Source organism: Colletotrichum fructicola (assembly GCF_000319635.2).
Source record: "Colletotrichum fructicola Nara gc5 chromosome Unknown KSG_Nara_v1_contig08, whole genome shotgun sequence".
Classification (NCBI taxonomy): domain Eukaryota; kingdom Fungi; phylum Ascomycota; class Sordariomycetes; order Glomerellales; family Glomerellaceae; genus Colletotrichum; species Colletotrichum fructicola.
The window spans coordinates 782,925-800,362 of record NW_027094058.1 but is presented as its reverse complement, the minus strand read 5'-3'; the positions used below and the strand labels follow the sequence as shown (position 1 = coordinate 800,362).

Genomic DNA, 17,438 nt, shown 5'->3' with positions numbered 1-17,438 from the left:
GGCATCAGGAACCTCCTTCCGAGCTTTTCAGGCATTATCGACTCGGTGCGCCCCGAATCCCGACTTGCCATTCCCAGAAAGGTTGAGACAAATGAGAGCAATGGTGTATCAACAGGAACAATATTCGTGGACTTTGGATGAGGCATTTTCCTTGGTTCCCGAGACGATGATCAACGAGAAAGATTGGCTAGCCCAGTCAAGATCCGATGGTCATTGCTCAATCCTTCACTCTCTTTCGGTTGGCTTCGTAAATTGCATAATGAGTGCGCAATGTACCAGGGAACAGGATAAGTGGGCTCAGATATTGACTGAGTGCGTGACGCTCGACCCTTTGGGATTGCAGCACTCAGACCATGGCGCCCCTTACGGAACACCCGGATGGGATCAACACACCTATTATACGCCGTTCTCAGCCATAATCACGCGGGCATGCCTCATCGAGCGTTCCTCTCAACCTCAACAACTTCGCGAACACATGGATTTCGCCACCCAACTCAATGGAATCGTACAACGTTGGTTGCAAATTTTGGAGTCTGCAGGGATCGACCTTTTGGAATACGGTCGTATGGAAAGCCAATATAACAAAGAAGACGAACAGTCCAGTGTTCGAAAGTATGTTACCAGGAGACGTGGGTCTCGGTCGGAACATCGTGCGCGTTTAGGGTCTCATTGGTACTTAATTGCGGGTATTACGTACGGCCGTTTACCTGAGCACTGGAACCTTTGGGTTACCTGCGAGGACTACGAGTATGCAGGAGAGTTCTGGCACATGATTGAGAGCCAATCTACTAGTATGCCGGGAAGCTGGGTCCCTGACCCTGTCAATCTTGAGCAAGAAGTTTCGCGATGGTTGAACCGGAAGGAGCCACCATTGATTTGGTCTAAATATCGAAAGGTCAAACCACCAATCTGAGTGGAAAACTAGGTGGCAAGTCACCTTCTTTCGAAAGCTTCAACGCAAGCCTTCCCTTAGGCCACGTTTGTGTGACGGATAGAATATCCAGAAGCAGACACCACAGCAAAATTCAATTGATGCCAAGAACGAAAACGAATGTAGCACACCTTCTTATTTACAGGATAAATATTATTCCAGTCCAATTCAGTGCAACACTTGGTCTAAAAGTTTACTGGAGTGGTACCCAATGAGTCACTGAATGTACAGGAGTCGCAATACAGCAACTCGTGAAAGATAAGCCGATTGTGAGTGCGCGGTGCATTCCGATATGTCTGAGCAAAAGTTATTGCGGGACCGTGCCCCTTTTGCAAGTTCTAAAATCATTACCGGTCTTAACTTGCTGAATTGTATTTGGCATCCCAAACCAGCTGAAGTCTCAGTCGGTGTAACAAGTCACTGAAGACCCGAAAGAATTGCAGCAATCTCTTTAATTGAAAACTCCCAACAGACGTTCTTGACGACAATATGGGCGGCATGGACCAAGCAACAGCAGCCCCCGTCGCCAAGGGCAAAAACGTAAGTCGAACTAACAAACCCCTTCTTTCATGCTCCATTCTCCATCTATTCCACGATTCGAAGGCACAGAAATTGAATCTACAAAGTCAGGCTTCGAAAAGCATGCCGCCAAAGCCGCTGAACACAACGCTTCCTCCAGGGGCAGCTCGTCCTCCAACTCCGGTAACAAGTCTGGTAGCAGCACCGGCGGAGGCGATTTATCGAACTCTGGATCCAAGAGCGGTGGGTCAGATTCCAACGCTCGAAAGAAGTTGTACGTGCCGTGAGATAGATGGGCATGAAAACATATCGTGATCCGGGGCCAAGAAAGTTGAGCTTTTTTGGGCTCACGGTAGTGAGTTAGTAGGTATTTAGTTACTCAGTTCTTCACTCAGTGGGAGTGAATCAAAATGAACGTTCAAGGAAACAATGATATATGATGTGAATCTATCTGTCGATTGTAGCATTTAGATGGGATGAAATTGTACTACACATCCTCACGCTAGGAATTAAGCGTTCTTACAAGACGGGTCTATTACTGCGCGTTGTTGTATGTGGCCCGCGGGGTACGTGTCCAGTATTTAGTTGCAAATTAAGTCCTCATGCCTAGAGACTCTAGAAATGTGACACTGGGACACGTCCACAACGTCGGCACTGCCTTATCAAGTTGTGAATCAGTCAGGAGGGAATTCTATTCAGCAACTCTCACTCCCTCACTGCCAGATTGAACCTGAAAATGGGAACGAACCTTCTTTCAGTACATCACTGTTCCGCAAAGAGCATTGATCCTACTCAGTAAGAAGTGATTTACTCAACCGGAAAACTCAACTCAACCCCTACATAAAGACCCAAAATCGCCCTCCTCAACCCTCCCAAGACGACAGCTACTCACCAACCATTTACTATCTACTTCAAGCTATCAAGGTAACTCTAAAGCAAACCTCCAACTAACCAAATCTCAAAAAGACATCAACCATGGGTTCCGATAAGATGGACGCCAAGGCAGCGGCCCGCATCGCCAAGGGCAAGGATGTAAGTACCTTCGGCTCCAATGATTCTCACTTTTATTTCCAAACACATAGCTGACGATATGACTTCTCCAGAGCGCCTTCGCCAAACGAGCCGCAGCTGCCGCGGCCAAGAACCAATCCGGCGGTGGCTCCAACTCTAGCTCTGGCAACAAGTCTGGAAACTCGTCCGGTTCCTCGGGCGGTGGTTCCAACTCGAACTCGGGAAAGAAGTAGAGTGATTTTCGCATCTTAGGTAAATAACAACGATATCACAGTAGTTGCGTGAATTTCAGAGACTTCCTTTGCGGTAGATCAAAAGTTTGTATTCAATAACCCAACTTTTCCAGTCCAGGCCCAAAACGCCTAAATGCCCGTCTATGATATGCATCTCCAGGTATCACATATAGTCTACATCCATGCTAGATTATCTCCCGCCACCTTCTTCTTGTATGTACAAATCATCGCTGTGATGGATATTGGTATCGTGCGGGCTGAGGTTGTACCTCCGTTGCCGGCATCTCGACGGCATCAGGTGGAGGCTGAGGATAGGACGGCTGCACGGGTATAGATGCGAGCTCAAAAACGCCAGGCTGGGGAGCTACTTGTGGCCCAGGCGGGTACGCAGCCTGCGGGTGATGCCCCCAAGCATGCATTTGCTGTTGCTGCTGCGGTGGCGGAGGAGAGTAAGGCGCGTACGGGGGCTGAGGAGAGTTTGTTGCCCATGTCTGCGCGCCGGGACTCGCGCTAGGGGGGATATCTGTCGTCGGCCTCCATCCTCCCGTCTTCGTCTCAGTCTTGTAATCGTTCGGGTTTTCAAGACCAAACGCGGCGGCGCTGGCAGACGGGCTGTTGTGCGGGTTGTATCCGGTCGCACCGACTCCGCCATCGAGCATCGGCCGAGACTCTTCGTGTGCAGAGCGGCTCTTCTTCAGTCGCCAGACGAATGCTATAATGCCAACGATGGCAACTGCGCCAACGCCACCGCCCACACCAATGCCAATCTTGGCGGTTGTCGACAGGCCCGAGGCCGCAGCCGTGGGAGTGGATGTCGCATCGGTCGGGGTAGGTGTTGTGGTAACGGTGACGGTCGCGCCGCCAGTTGTGGTGGTCATGAAAGTTGTGGGGCTTGCCGTTTTGGACGTTTTCGGCGCTGACGTTGATGACGGCGTAACTGGAATGGAGGTGGCCGTGGCCCCTTGGGCAGCGAGGTTGTTGAATTGGTCCTCGGTGATGGAAATAGGAGTGTTGGAATTCGCGCATGAAGTCTTGAGGTCGGAGTATGTCTCCGAGACGGAGCCCTTCGCGTCTTTTCCCAAGCATTTTGCGGTGTTCGTGATGAACTTGCCCTTGGAGTCGCTGCAAAGGCACTTATTCATCTCCGCGACGGTGTCGCCATCGCATTGACTGCTGTCGGAAGCGGAATACAGGCATGGCTGTGCTGCGCTGGGATAGTAGCTGAAGTCGTTTTGCACTTTGGCGAATATGGGTGTTGATAGGAGTAGGATGCTCAGCAGGCTCAATGCCTTGCTCCTTGACGGCGCCATGGTGCCGTTGTAAGTGCGCAATTCGATTCGGGAGTGGGATGAGATATAGTCGACAGGGGTGTCGTGAGTGGTCGAGGGTATGCGCAGTGTTGGGACTGGAACTGGCAAAACGAGTGTGCCATGCGATTTCGAGATGGCCAATCTTGACGGGAAGGATCGAAGTCAATGCCAATGTCAATTGCTAAGAGGACTCTCGATGTTTGTCGACAGCTTCGTCTGATGGATTTGCGATTGCTGCCCCGCTGAGTTGGTTCGCAGGGGTATCGATCGAAGGTGACGCAGGGTTTGGTAAAGCAGAAAAGGGAAAACAGTCAAGCAGCGAGACAGACGGTGAAAGAGGCGCCTTGGGCGTCTTTAAAACCAGGGACGGCAACCGATGATAGGCAAACTAAAGACAGAATGGAATGGTCGGTGGCCGCAGTGGCGCCGACTGGACCGGTTTTGGGGTGTTGATGAGATGGAGGCTGAGGCTGAGAACAAGGGCACAAGGGGAAAGAAGAAGCAGCAGACTGAGATTGAGGGACTGGGGAGGTGTGCAGTTTCTTGCATCTTCGCATTCCACGGGTCCAATGATGAGACGAGGAAGGAAGCTTGTTTCTTTGGTGCCTGGCTCTTTTCATGTTTACCTCGCATTCCATTCCACAGCAATTGGTTCAAGAAAGGAAATAACCACCCACACCCTCGCTCTGCTGCTCTTTCTTTCCTAGGGCTGAAGGCGGAGCAGGTGCAGGCAGGCAGGAGGAAGGCATCTCCCCTGCGCTTTCCCCGAAAAATGACGGCAGGGACACTGGGCTTGGAGGGAAAGAGGCCAATCAGAGGGCGCAGGAGACCGAGAGAGGCACAGGGCTGCCCGTCTGTCTGCTGAGCGGCAGAGGCTGTGCCACACCTGCGCTGCTGCTTTCCTTGGTGTTGCATGGTACCTGCTGCAAAGCATCTGTCCGGGCAGGGTGCCACAGGCAGAAAGATACGGCACAATGAGGAAAGAGCAGCGGCTGTTGGCGTGTGGCAGGATCTGCGCTAGGCCTGGAATTCATCGAGGAGTCGCTAATTTTAGAGGTCCACCAGCCTCCCCGTGCCTGAGCTCGAATCCAACACCTGCATCTGCATCTGCTGCACCTCGAAATACTGGTACAGCCTCCCGACGTCTTTAACACTCGTCCATCTTTGGAGTCTGCAGTTTTGCTACCATAGAGAACTTTGTTCGTTGCCGTCAAATAATGAGGGCAATTGGTGATGGGAAGCAGATCATCTGTGGTAGACCCAGTCGAATAGCAGCACCAATACAATTCGGCACCTCGTGTCTCTGCAGCAGCCGGTCGAGTGAGATCACCGATCCGTTTCCGGCGCGACGGCAACGGTAGCCTTTCTCAGACAATCGCATCATCATTTCCAGCGCACCGCACCTAACCCACACCGCCCTGCCCATCATCACCCGGGTCCGATTTCGTCTCATCTTCCTCTGCCAACGTGCCCAAACCTCCGTGGCTGCGCCCGTCAACGGCTCTCCGGATGCCGCCAGACCCGGCCAGCAACCTGAGCGAAGGATCATCCCATAGGACAGTCGCTGCGTCGAGACACGGTGGCTGCGACGACGGCTCGAAATAAACTCCGCAGAAAGTCGTTGAGCCACGCGGATCCAATCTCTCCTTCCCCCTCAGAAATGTGGTTGCCTGCTGACACTGAGAAACTAACTACACCAGCCACCGCTGTCAGCAGTCCCCTCCGTCTCATCTCACTCTCGCACTCCAGGGCGTCTGGCGCTATACTCTGACTAGCCTCGACTTGGCTACTTTCACTGCTGCCTCCCCTAAGCCTCCCTTGGATCGCTCTATTGTATTGCAACAATGGGCCCTGGGAAACGTGCCTGATGGGATTGTTGTAATGTTGCATCGCGAACAGGTGGCCTCGGCTTCAAGACAATGCAGATGGCCTGTCAATCGTTCATGATGCAGCCGACGCCACAAAGAGCACCCATCTTTGCCCGTATCCTCGACATGTCACGGCAAAGAAATCGACCAACCTTGCATCATCCTGGGAATGGATCATCACACAAAGACATGCAGCAACGGCGTGGCTTGAGGCTTGATATCTGTCGCGTGTGACACCAATCCACACGTCAAGCATCTACCAAATCCTACCATCCATCCGGTCTAAACCTCGCTCTCTATACCTCCGCCACCGTCCATCATTGCCCTCTAAAATCAACACGAGCTCCTCATTTATCCTCCTCCGGCTCCTCGCCCACAGCGACCAGCCGCCCAATGACCAAGTACTTGCTATCAAACTGCTCCTCCCAGCCCTGCAGCGCCTCCACCTCGTCCGGGCCCAGGCCCTCCAGTGTGTCCAGCGGCCCGTCCAGGTTCTCCGTCAACATGTCCTCGTCGAAGCTGCCGCACGCCAGGCCGCGCGACGCATCGCGGCCCGCAAAATTGGCGTACGGCCCGCCGGGGCCGTAGAAGTTGCGCCCCGGCGTGACGTCGAAGACGCGGCCGCGCACCGCGAAGTAGATGGGCTTGCCCTCCTCGCCGTTGAAGGGCAGCAGCGTGCGCGGGTTGAAGACGCGGAAGACGGTCGCCGGCGGCTCCTTCGGCAGGATCGGGGGCGGGGTCGGGGCCAGCATCGAGTAGATTGTGTAGCCGAGGACGAGGAGGAGGATGATGTTGAGCGGGGTGAAGAAGGCGTCGGAGCTGCAGGTCAAAAGTCAGTCGTTGTCTTAGAGACGAGAGGGAGGGGGAAGGTTGCGTACCTCGCTGTCTGGAGCTTGACGGCTTCTTCTTGAAGCCGCTGGGATGTGTAGTCCATCGTGACGGCGCGGATGAAGCGGCTTCGTCAGGCGAGGGTCAGCAGTTGACTTCGGAAGATTTGGAAGTCCGTCGTGATGTTGCGGCTTGTGATGAACCACAGGACCGTGAACTCCCTTCAAAAAATTGGTGCAAAGGCCGTCGAGTTCGTGGGGTGATGTGGCAGGCAGTGGTTGCTCGAATCCAGGATCCGATACCGATTTCCGACGGAGCTCTCCAAGTCCCCGTCAACGTTTGGGACCCCTGCTCCGTGCACTGCCGAGTTCACCTCTGCCCCTCCTGAACCCACCGCATTATGTCATCAGCTCCAGCAGTGATGGCCCAAGCTCCTGGACAGATGGCACACGTGATATATGGGGCCCGGCGTCCGGCGCGGAGGTGAGTCCATTTCTTCCATTTTCTCCGGACCAACTCCAACAATCCAGGGATCATAGGATGTGTTTGCTGCTTTTTGGACATCGGATCAAATTCAGCTAGATTATCAGTCTCCTCGAAGTTTGATTGCGTAGAATCATGGTCATGTTCTGCATTGCCAACTTCAATGATGAGTTTTGGTTTGTCTCGAGCTGCGGCTTCAGCAATTCACAGCATGGAACGGAACGACTCATTCTTCTAACGCCAGGAGCTCCGTCTATCTGTATAAATGAAGTGTTCTCGGGTGTTGTGAATCACTTGTTCAAGCCAACGAGCAGAAAGAATTATGACTTGTGCGGTTTCTTTGCTACTCGGCCACTGTCCGTTGTCAAATTCTACCCAGACAAGGGCAAACGCTCCGCGGCCAATCTTTGGCTTTGTTCAAGCTCAATGACTCCCATCCCATAAGAGAGGTTGATGCAGTAGTGTTAACACAATGACTTTGTTTTCGTTCTCTTACCTTGTTCCTCCCTGACTTCAAGTCTCTCATTGATTATTGATATAACATCAAATGCTACTCACGAAGGTCAAGTCTTCTCATCAGTACATTTAACACAGTCCAAGACTACACATCAAACTCCAAAAGTCAACTCAACAGCATCACCATCTCATATCATCACCCACTACCAGATCAAAATGGCTTCTAGAGACGACACCCACCAGAACGCTAGCCCTATCCGTCCCGAGACCCCGGGCATTGAATTCGCCGTTGTCGAAGATAACACCAACACCCCACCAGCCCAACCTCCCAACTCCTTCTCAACAACCCCTGAGCACTTAGCCAACCCTACCATCATCGGTGGAACATTTACTGACGGGCCCGCCTCCCAACAGCCACAGACCCCTCGTTTCATCGACTACCTCCGCCGCGGTGCCCTCGCCCCCGCCAGCGCCGTCTACGAGCCCGCCCCAGGACCAGCAGGCATCGCCAACAACACCCAACAACCGCCCCTCATCCACCCCCTCAGCATCGGCCAGCGACGACCCGCCGCCCATCCTCTCAGCCTCCCCCGCCCGCAGCCGCGCTTCCAAGATGTCGAGACCCCGGCCTTCGTGAACCCGTGGCCAGCCGCAGACGAGCAGCGTGACAACCCGGGCCGTCCTGATGTATCTAAGCGCTGCCCCCACGATCTCGCGTACCCCTGCTTCTGCCGCACCGACACCGAGATGCCGGGCGTGCCTTGTATGAAATGTAGGTCCCCCCTGTGCTCGTATAATTCCATGTTGCAGGTCGCTACCGTTGATGCGTTGGAGCTGGAGCTTGCGCGCGAACGAGCGCGTGGGCGCGGGTCGCATCAATTTGAGCATGAGATTACACTTGCTATCAATCATGCGCGGGAGCGTGAGCGGGAAGAGCAGATGGGACAGCGTTGGGGACTTGGACGAGGACCGGAGGGACCCCAGTAAGTTCTCGTCTTACTCAGTAAGGGAAGTTTCACTCGTCAATAGGGTTTCACGGTATTACAAGGTTTGTGAAGGCAAGTGTAGTATTTTGATATCAGGGTACGTCTATACACATTGAATAAGCCCCTATACAAACACCTACATTACCTCCATCCATTCCCAAAAAGTGACACCCAATTTCGCCATATCCCATTCCACGCCCAGATTACATACTTAGTGAGCCACCGCCGACTTGAGCTCCTTCTCCACAACCTTGACATCGCTCTTCTCGTCCTCGCCAAACGAGTCGCGGCCATCAGCAAACACGGCCTCGAAGTCGTACTCGGACCAGCGGATCTCGGGGTTGAGCCCGGCAAACTTCCACACGCCGTTGACCTTCTTGTACCAGTGCATGTTGTAGCTGTGCGCGTGGCCCTTGACGGCGACCGTCTTGCGGCTCGCGTCCGTGTACTTCTGGTGCGGCACGCGCAGCTGGTGGTGCCCGATGACCTCCGTGTCGGAGACCTTCTCCCAGCGCGTGCCGCCGATGAAGTGCTGCGTCTTGAGCAGCGGGTTGCCGAGGACCGACTTGTCGCTGATCATGGCGATGAATTCCTCCGCCGGCATGGCCTCCCAGATCTTGTCGAGGAAGGAGCGGTAGTCGATCTGGTGCGGGATGTGAGTTTGATGATGGGTTTGGGCGTCGTCGTCGTCGCCGCCCTCCTCCACCGGGCGGCTGAGGAGCGAGGAGACGGGGTTGGGGTTGTGGGAGGGGCGCAGGGGGGGCGCGAGGGCGGGAGTTGGGTAGGTAGTGATGGATTGGGGGAGATGGGTGGAGGGGGGACGTACGCGGAGCTCTGGGGCGATGCACTTGCGGAGACGGTCCCAGTCCTTGGAGTCGTAGGAGTCGGCCCACTCGAAGAGGCAGGCCGTCAGGCCGAGGTAGTCTGCAGGTTGTCATCAGTTTCTGTATTGCTGGTAGTCCATATCTGAAAACCTACCATCGAAGGTGATGTTGCCAGCAGGGGACGCCATTATGTCTACTTGTCGAAATTACTCTTCTAAATTCGGGTATAAAATTGTCGTTTTATATCGAATAAGATAATTCGATTGAACAGATGGGAGGTAAATCTATTTCAATGGGCGGGTTTCTTCAATGTTTATACTCATCCCACAAAGCCAGAGGGATCGAAGCCCATTCACGCAAACCGTCGGAGGTCGCTGCGTTCGATGGCGCGTCGCCGGACTGCCGCCAGACGCCCGGGCCCCAGCTAGGTACGGAGGCCCGGACGGTGGGTTCGTTAATCGCTTGGCTGGATTGGTAACGTTCAATGTTGCTGCGCGGTCTCTGTCTTCCCGCTTACACGCGTGCTACTGCAAGGGACGTGGGTGCAGTGCAGTGTCCGGGCGGGCGACCCCTATTTTTTCCTGCACTTCGGACTCGTGGTGGGGAGACCCCGATGGCGCGCCGCCCCGTCCCCGCTCCGAAGGGGCGCCATGTTTTGAGGGACGGTGGGATTATGTCATAGTTTGATTAGCGGCTAGTATCATTAATGAATTGGTGCATCTTTCGGTTAGTGATCCGGGGAGTAGGGCAAATGACATTGGACAATGGCAGCGGAAGCAGTGAAGCCATGTGTGATGTTGCATCTCTGTACGGCGACCGGTGTTCCTGCGATAGCTCCCCCGCGAATCGGCATTTAAACAACATTATGGGATTTTGATTTCCACGGTGGGCCGAATTCCAGACGAGCTGACAAACTGTGATCCCATCCATGCGCGCCTTCGGGGTCGGTCGTTCGGGTGGCACAACAGGGGGCTTGGTCTTGACTGAGCCGCTCGGCTTTCGCTCTGAGCTTCCTGGTCGCGAGGTGTTCGTCTTTAAATAAATCATCCCGTGTCCCTCTTTAACTCCAATGATGCATGAGGTATGAATTTCAGATGGGACCGGGCAGTGGTCCGAACTTCTTGCATTCCCCGTCTTCAAAATCTCCGCGACCGTTATGGCACTACCCATCGTCAATGAACGCCACGCCGCGCCATTCCCTACTTTAACTGTAGAGTCGGGTCCATGCCGGGATGCATGCATTCCCAAATCAGCATGTCGTGCCCCGCAAGATCCTCGGATGGGTAAAATGAGACTACGTACCAACGTCCCAATTTTCTAGTGAACACGACTGCGTGATGAAGTGTGAATCCAGACATTGAAATCTAATCGATAAGATTTCCCCTGGCCGTTTTTGACCAAAGTTCTTCCTTCAGCGCCACCATGTCTTGGACATCAAGTCTCACGTAAGCACATTAACAGTAGAGGGGGTTGGGACATCACACTTGACGGTCTTACGATGGAAAATCCCAAAATCTTCCCAGAGTGCCTCGTTGCGACGATCACTATTCTAATTTTGACGACATAGAAACGGCTTCCACTATCATCCCCTAACAACGCCCGCCCGCCATGGCAACCGTAGAAGAACGACACCCGGAGCTCTTCCGCCCGGTCAGCACCGAGTCCCCGCGCGGGAAGAAGAGAACCGTGCCGATGCAGGTCCTGTGCCTGGGCTTCCCCCGAACAGGCACGTCATGTAAGGCCCAGTCCCAAGCACACTCAGGCGCCTGCCGAAACTCTAACCTCAGCCGCAAAAAAACAGCAATGTGCGCCGCGCTCGAGAAGCTGGGGATCCCCTGCTGGCACTCGACAGTCTTCATGTCGACCAACTTCGCCGACATTGAGATGTGGCAGGAGGCTGTCGACCGCAAGTTCTTCGGCGCCGGTGCGCCAGTCGGGCGGGACGAGTTTGACCAGCTGCTGCACTCGTACGGCGCCGTGTCGTCGGACACGCCGGCGGTCGCGTTTGCGGAGGAGCTTATTGCGGCCTATCCCGAGGCTAAGGTTGTGCTTGTCGAGAGGGAGGTTGAGAGCTGGCATAAGAGTTACATGCAGGGTGTCATTGCGAATATGTTTGACCCGTTTGTGAGTCTGGTATACCAGCTTGACCGGTTCTACGTCCATCCCATTGGCAAGATTCACCGGAGTGTAACCGGCGGGTGGCTGGATATCTGGAATGTGAAAGACGCCGAGGCGAAAGCGAGACAGAAATACCGCGAGCACTATGAGATCTTGAGGAGGGTCACGCCGAAGGAGAGGTTGCTTGAGTTCGATCTGGCGCATGGGTGGGGCCCGCTTTGCGAGTTCTTGGGCAAGGATGTCCCTGAGGTCCCTTTCCCGCACCTGAATGAGAAGGCGTGGCTAGATGAGAAGGTGAAGATTATCGCCATCAACGGATTGAAAGGATTGGGCAAGAAGATGGGGTTGATCATGGGTCCTGTTGCCGTTGCTGGAGCCGCATGGTGGCTGTACGGATGAATCCCTGATGGATCCCGGGCTCTATGAATTTTGACTCCGTTTTCTTGGTATGTCCTAGGCACATATTGAAACCACATCGACGGTAGAACACAACGAATCTTAGTTGAATAGCAACCTCCTGCAGTAGGTACTCAAAATGAGTTTGATCCGCTCACCAAACGAGTCACGGACCCTGGTCCCTCCGGAAAGTCTGTAATTGCCGAAAAGCCGTATTGCCGAACAGTGGGTCTTCTTTCGGCGCCGAAATCATTGATGAGTTCCTGTCTCCCAGCCAGCCTGTGTACTCAACGATTGTTCTACTCCCCACCATCATCTTCCCTTTGCCGAAAAGCCGCCAGTTCACGGATCCGACAACGAAGCCTCTTGGCAGCGGGTTGCTCCGACGCGGAGTGGATAACGGATCACAGATGACGACCGCCGCCCATGTTGGAGCAGCCGCGGCGAGGCTTAGCAAGGCGTGCATCGAGTGTCACTCGCGCAAGGTCAAATGCGATGCGCCTGTTGCTGGAATACCCTGCGGCCGATGTGTCAGCAAAGGATATCCGGAGAATTGCAAACTGGTGTCGCGTCAACAACGCAAGAGGTGGGTGGATACTGGATTGATGGCATCCGGATCAGCCCGCTGACGGTAATCATCAAGGAGGCGAAGAGCCGATGTGTTAACACAAGAGGAACATTATAATCCAAATGTGAGAGTCTAACCTTATCTTCATCTTGTGCTTTTGTGCCGCCTTGATTCCACATACCTTACGCAGTAATTACGTATTAAGACTGGAAGGCTGACTGAAGAAGGATGCCGAGGCCCAACCGCCCGCACTATTGACATCAAGTCATGTTTCCGTGAACGATACAAGTCTCCCAAATGACAGTCCGCGCCCTTCGATTCGGCCAATTGACGGGATCCATGGACCTAGGGAACTTGAGAGAACGACGAGTTCTACTGTCTCAGGTCGCTCGCCCCCAAGGGTACAAAACATTGATGAACTTCCCCAGGCGCAAGCAGAGTATAACGGCAGAGTTCACTATCTCAGTATACTCAAAACAGCGATGAGCGGCAATGAGAGAAACGAAAGTGTTAGGCTTGGATCTCCTGCCACAAGTTCGGCCAATAGTACCCCGCACTATCCGCAGAACCCACAGATAGGTATATCTGGCTTGGATCCAGTAGATCTGGACTTCTTGATGAAGAAGGGTGCCTTTGTGTTACCGCATCGGGACAGCTTGTGAGTAATGCAATACTAATCTTTGGAATGGTTCCACAGAACTGACATCAGCAATGGATAATGGTCTTTCTCAACGCGTATTTCGAGTTCGTTCATCCATATTCGCCCGTTCTGGATAAAAATCACTTTTTGCGCAGTTACGAGGCGGGATCTTATTCACCATTTCTCATGCAGACGGTTTTAACAAGTGCAACTCTTTACGTCCCAACTGATGTCCTCACATCATGTGGATACTCGAATATGACGGAGGCGCAAACTGCCTTCTTCAATAAGGCGTTGTTACTACACGACTTTCAATGCGAGAAGAGCCAATTATGTTTGCTCCAGGGATCTCTGATATTGGGTACAACTGCGTTCTTTTACCCAATCGACCGAGACGTTCATTACTGGTTCTTTAACGCTGTCCGACTTGCCACAAAGCTTGAACTGCAAAAGCTGTGAGTGCTCATCATTCTCTTACTACAAGCCCGAAGACGAAGCTGATTACGGGGGCAAATCTCAGTGACCAGCTACGAATCCCGGACGCCCAAATACGTGGCCTGTACAAGCGAATTTGGTGGGTGATCTACGTGAGTTGACCGTTTTAAGTCCAGACTAATCTGCAACTGAGGCTGACTCTTCATCTAAGTGTCGAGATGTGTTATTATCATTTCTGGGTATGCAGAGCATGCCTCTAGTCAGCGACAAGACGCAGCCACAATCTTTGCCAACCGAGGAAGATTGGGAGACTGAGAGTGACAATATGAATGCACCACTCCCTTCCATGGTCACCAGTGAACAGAAATGTTATTTCATTGAGTACTGCAAGTTGTCTGTACTAGGTAAGTCTCCGGGTGAGCAGTGCGTACACGTACAGAACACTCGCCTAACCTGATGGCACTAGGATCTCGATGGCTCTTGGGAGTATCTAACCCTGGTCACGTGGACGGTGAAGACATGGCTCGGGAATTTTATGCTTGGCGGAGCCAACTTCGAGAAGCGAGTCACGCAGCTGATCAGCTAGTTGATAGCCCTTACCTTACGTCCCTTCTTGCAGCGAGCTATCGACTGGAGTGTATTCTGTACAGAACACTCAAACTTTGCTGGAAGACTGGAGATGCTGCCCGACATGACTGGGCGCGAGCACGGCTTCGATCTTCGATGTTCGAGCTTGACACGCTGTTTGGGAGAGCGCTTGCGAATGACCAACTCAGAAACCTCCCAATGTCATTGTAGGCCCCCTGGTGACGCCCTATGGATTGAGAGAATAGGCTGACGGTCGACTTGGAAGCAATTCCAATATTCCAATAGCACTTGCACTCCACATGGAGACTGCTTTAGACGCCACCGAGTCTAATACGACCAAATCAATGTCGCTCATCTACATTCGTCAAGGAATGCTGATTCTACAGCAGCTCCAGGACTCACCGGTCATAAAGAGAGTCTTGTCTATCTTTGAGTGGGCTTTGGATCGCGTAGATCTAAACCTATCGGCAATTAAAGACGGGCAAAACGGGAACACGGTTGGTGCAGGCATGGAACCAAATGAGTCTGCCGACCAAGTCGGAGCCGCAGCTGACCATGGTTTTGAAGAGATGTTTGATCAAATGGAGCCGTGGTTTGGCGATTTTCTTGGGATTGACTTCCTCGACAATCTAAGGTCGAGCGGCGACAGAGGACAGGCTTGTGAGGTTGTTGAGAATGATGCTTGATGAATTGAGATGGTTCTATTTGGAATTTTGCAGATGGGCTTCGTTACAGCCACTAATTGTAGTCTGTGGTCTCTGATACGTTCACCTAGGGAATTAGCTAGCACCCTAAGACTAGCCTCTACAAGACCTGGTTCAACTTTTATCATCGAACTATCGAGATCTCTAGCTGTCCTGATGAATCTTTGAATGGTTTCTGGTCCGCAAATCTAAAGAACCAGCTCTCTAATTTAGGTACAATCGAATTCCTGAACTGCAGAAGTCTATAATGGGTCTAGGGAATTCAAAGGTATAGGTACATGTTTTCAAACGATGGGGAGTGCTTTGGTGTTGTCAGAACAGAAACCGTCCAAGAAAGTAGCGACTTCCTGGACATCTTCGACCGGGTAAGTAGCAGCCAAGAAGCCATCTGGGCGAAGTACTACAAGCCCGCCGCTTGTGGCCGACATTCCATAGCTGTTGTGTCCTTGGCCGTCAACGTCGCAGTAGACGAAGCTCGGGGGAAGCCCGTCGAAAACGTCCCATGTGTTGGAAATAGTCCCAGAGACGATGGTGGTGAAGCTTAACGTCTGAGCGCGTCTGGTGAGAGAATTCGTAGACTTCAGCGCCTCACGCAGTGCAGCCAGCTTTTCTCTCTGTTGGATAGGGCGACCAGCGAAGATGAGCAGATTCCACTTCCCGGTGTTCTTGTGGATGATGTTTTGCAGGCGGATGGGGACGCTAGCACCAGGCGATTTGAGTAGCACGTCAGGGGTGCGGTAACCCACGGCCAAACTGCCGGTGCAGGCCTTGTCGACGATGATGGAGGGTCCATAGCTGACGCCGAAGCCGATGTTGAAGCTGGCGTTCGACGTCAGCAAGTCACCCAGAACCTTGCTGTGTTCAGGCTTGCCGCTACATCCGTTCCATGTCTCGGGAAGGTCGCCAGACATCACCGCCGCCAGAGTCTTATCAATGTCAATGACCTTCTGAGCGACGGCACGGCGCTCCTCAGAATAGGTATCAAGGACTCCTGATTGATACAATCCCCTGATAACTCCGGCGAGCTTCCAGGAGAGGTTGATGGCATCATGGACTCCGGTGTTCATGCCCTGGCCAAAGCCGGACGAGTGGGTGTGGGCAGCATCGCCCGCAAGGAACACGAACTCATCTTTGCTCATGGTCTCGGCCACCTTTTGTCTGATACTGATTCTATTGTCAGATAAGATCCCTGGCTTCCCAAAACACAGTCAACTTACGTGTAGATGGTCCACCAGTCGAGCCGCTCGAACTCGACTTTGAAGGGGTGGAAGGATTTGAGTCCCTCCTCGAGAGCCTGTTCTTTGGTAAGACCGTCGGGATACTTGGCCTTCAGCCCCGGGGTGAACACGTATCCAATGCGGAACACATCCTTATCGAGTCTGACCAAGAAGACATTGCCATACTCGGCACTTTGGATCGTTACAAAACCAAGCTCAGTGTCGGGAACGTCGGTCTTGATACGGCCGTCGAAGCGGACCCATTCGTATGCCGTTTCGTCGCCGACCATTTCAATCTTTGCAAGTTGTCGGACTTGAGACTGTACGCCGTCGGCGCCGACCAGGTATTTGCTTTTGGAAATCAGCCTTGTCCACGGTATTGGAGCGTGTCGTTGGAGAAGACATACCACCTAACCGAGCTTCTGCCGTGCTGGGGATGTTGAAGGACAGCTATGATATTGTAACCGTCCTGAGGGCTTTGGTCGATTTGATAGTCGATGAGCTCCCATTGATATTGGACGTCGTTTCCCGAAACGGCCTTGTACTTGGCTGCAAAGATCGCCTGGGAGTTTTTCTGTCGGATGTTGAGAACGTAGTTGTGAAACGTTCCGTTCATGGCGGTGAACATTGTCTGCTGGCCCACGGCTGGCGTTCTTTTACCTTCCTGGTAGGCGGCGATTCCTCGTGCGACGTTGCCCGCTTGAACCATGTCTTCGGCCACGCCCACCTGCTCCAAGAGCTCGAGGGTGCGGGGGAAGAGAGTGATGGCTCGGCCAAAGGATTCCTGAACCTCCAGCTCCCGCTTTTCTATACACAAATGTTAGAATCGGTTAACATGATGGCAAGTACGGATAGCTAACCAATGATAACGGTGTCGATGCCTTGTTGCACGAGACCGAGGGCCGTCACAAGGCCGACGGGCCCAGCCCCAACAATGAGGACATCAGTCGCCTTGAAACTCATAGCTAAGGCAAGTAAGTTATCAAAATGATGTCAGGTGAGATATTCGGTCAGGTGATGGTGAAGCGGTAAAGGAAACAGGGAGAGCCGTCTCGATACCGGACACTCTTCTTATATGATGTGGCCGTGAAGAACCTCGTCCCCACAAGTACGGGATGAACTCAATTGCCGTTTGCCGTTCTAAACGTATCACTGTGCAGATGCCCGACCCAGACTGTCCGATCAACAGCATCCTGGCTGGTTTCTTCGGGCTGAAAATCGAGCCTGGTCCCGCTTGGTTTCATGGTCGGTACATGAAGGTTACATCAACTCGGCACCGAAAGCCAATGTGGGGATTTCCTTCGGCACCGAAACCAGCTGCAG

At 53.1% G+C, this 17,438-nt stretch overlaps 7 protein-coding genes across 7 annotated transcripts; 3 read left to right on the top strand and 4 right to left on the bottom strand.

Annotated features, from left to right (window-relative positions):
• Positions 1–2,918: 2,918 nt before the first annotated feature.
• Positions 2,919–4,004, bottom strand: CGGC5_v013256 (uncharacterized protein; the record flags this gene model as incomplete). The annotated part of the gene is made up of 1 exon (XM_032021636.1): positions 2,919–4,004. One exon carries the CDS (start codon positions 4,002–4,004, stop codon positions 2,919–2,921), a length of 1,086 nt encoding a protein of 361 aa, XP_031881378.1.
• A 2,215-nt stretch (positions 4,005–6,219) lies between these two features.
• Positions 6,220–6,806, bottom strand: DAP1 (Damage response protein 1; the record flags this gene model as incomplete). The annotated part of the gene is made up of 2 exons (XM_032021634.1): positions 6,220–6,691; positions 6,751–6,806. The coding sequence occupies 2 exons, from the start codon at positions 6,804–6,806 to the stop codon at positions 6,220–6,222; spliced, it is 528 nt and encodes a 175-aa protein (XP_031881483.1).
• Positions 6,807–7,855: 1,049 nt separating this feature from the next.
• CGGC5_v013254 (uncharacterized protein) lies at positions 7,856–8,626 on the top strand (the record flags this gene model as incomplete). The annotated part of the gene is made up of 1 exon (XM_032021633.1): positions 7,856–8,626. One exon carries the CDS (start codon positions 7,856–7,858, stop codon positions 8,624–8,626), a length of 771 nt encoding a protein of 256 aa, XP_031881482.1.
• Positions 8,627–8,836: 210 nt separating this feature from the next.
• On the bottom strand, positions 8,837–9,637 carry SCD1 (Scytalone dehydratase; the record flags this gene model as incomplete). Its single annotated transcript, XM_032021632.1, has 3 exons — positions 8,837–9,268; positions 9,452–9,549; positions 9,604–9,637. 3 exons carry the CDS (start codon positions 9,635–9,637, stop codon positions 8,837–8,839), a joined length of 564 nt encoding a protein of 187 aa, XP_031881452.1.
• Positions 9,638–11,057: 1,420 nt separating this feature from the next.
• On the top strand, positions 11,058–12,667 carry CGGC5_v013252 (Fusaric acid cluster transcription factor FUB12; the record flags this gene model as incomplete). The annotated part of the gene is made up of 4 exons (XM_032021631.2): positions 11,058–11,184; positions 11,251–11,956; positions 12,190–12,549; positions 12,607–12,667. The coding sequence occupies 4 exons, from the start codon at positions 11,058–11,060 to the stop codon at positions 12,665–12,667; spliced, it is 1,254 nt and encodes a 417-aa protein (XP_031881489.2).
• A 762-nt stretch (positions 12,668–13,429) lies between these two features.
• On the top strand, positions 13,430–14,880 carry CGGC5_v013251 (Fusaric acid cluster transcription factor FUB12; the record flags this gene model as incomplete). Its single annotated transcript, XM_032021630.2, has 5 exons — positions 13,430–13,626; positions 13,692–13,758; positions 13,818–14,010; positions 14,073–14,400; positions 14,460–14,880. The coding sequence occupies 5 exons, from the start codon at positions 13,430–13,432 to the stop codon at positions 14,878–14,880; spliced, it is 1,206 nt and encodes a 401-aa protein (XP_031881488.2).
• Positions 14,881–15,182: 302 nt separating this feature from the next.
• mobA-0 (3-hydroxybenzoate 4-monooxygenase) lies at positions 15,183–17,078 on the bottom strand (the record flags this gene model as incomplete). Its single annotated transcript, XM_032021629.1, has 4 exons — positions 15,183–16,062; positions 16,116–16,466; positions 16,523–16,922; positions 16,976–17,078. 4 exons carry the CDS (start codon positions 17,076–17,078, stop codon positions 15,183–15,185), a joined length of 1,734 nt encoding a protein of 577 aa, XP_031881487.1.
• Positions 17,079–17,438: the final 360 nt, after the last annotated feature.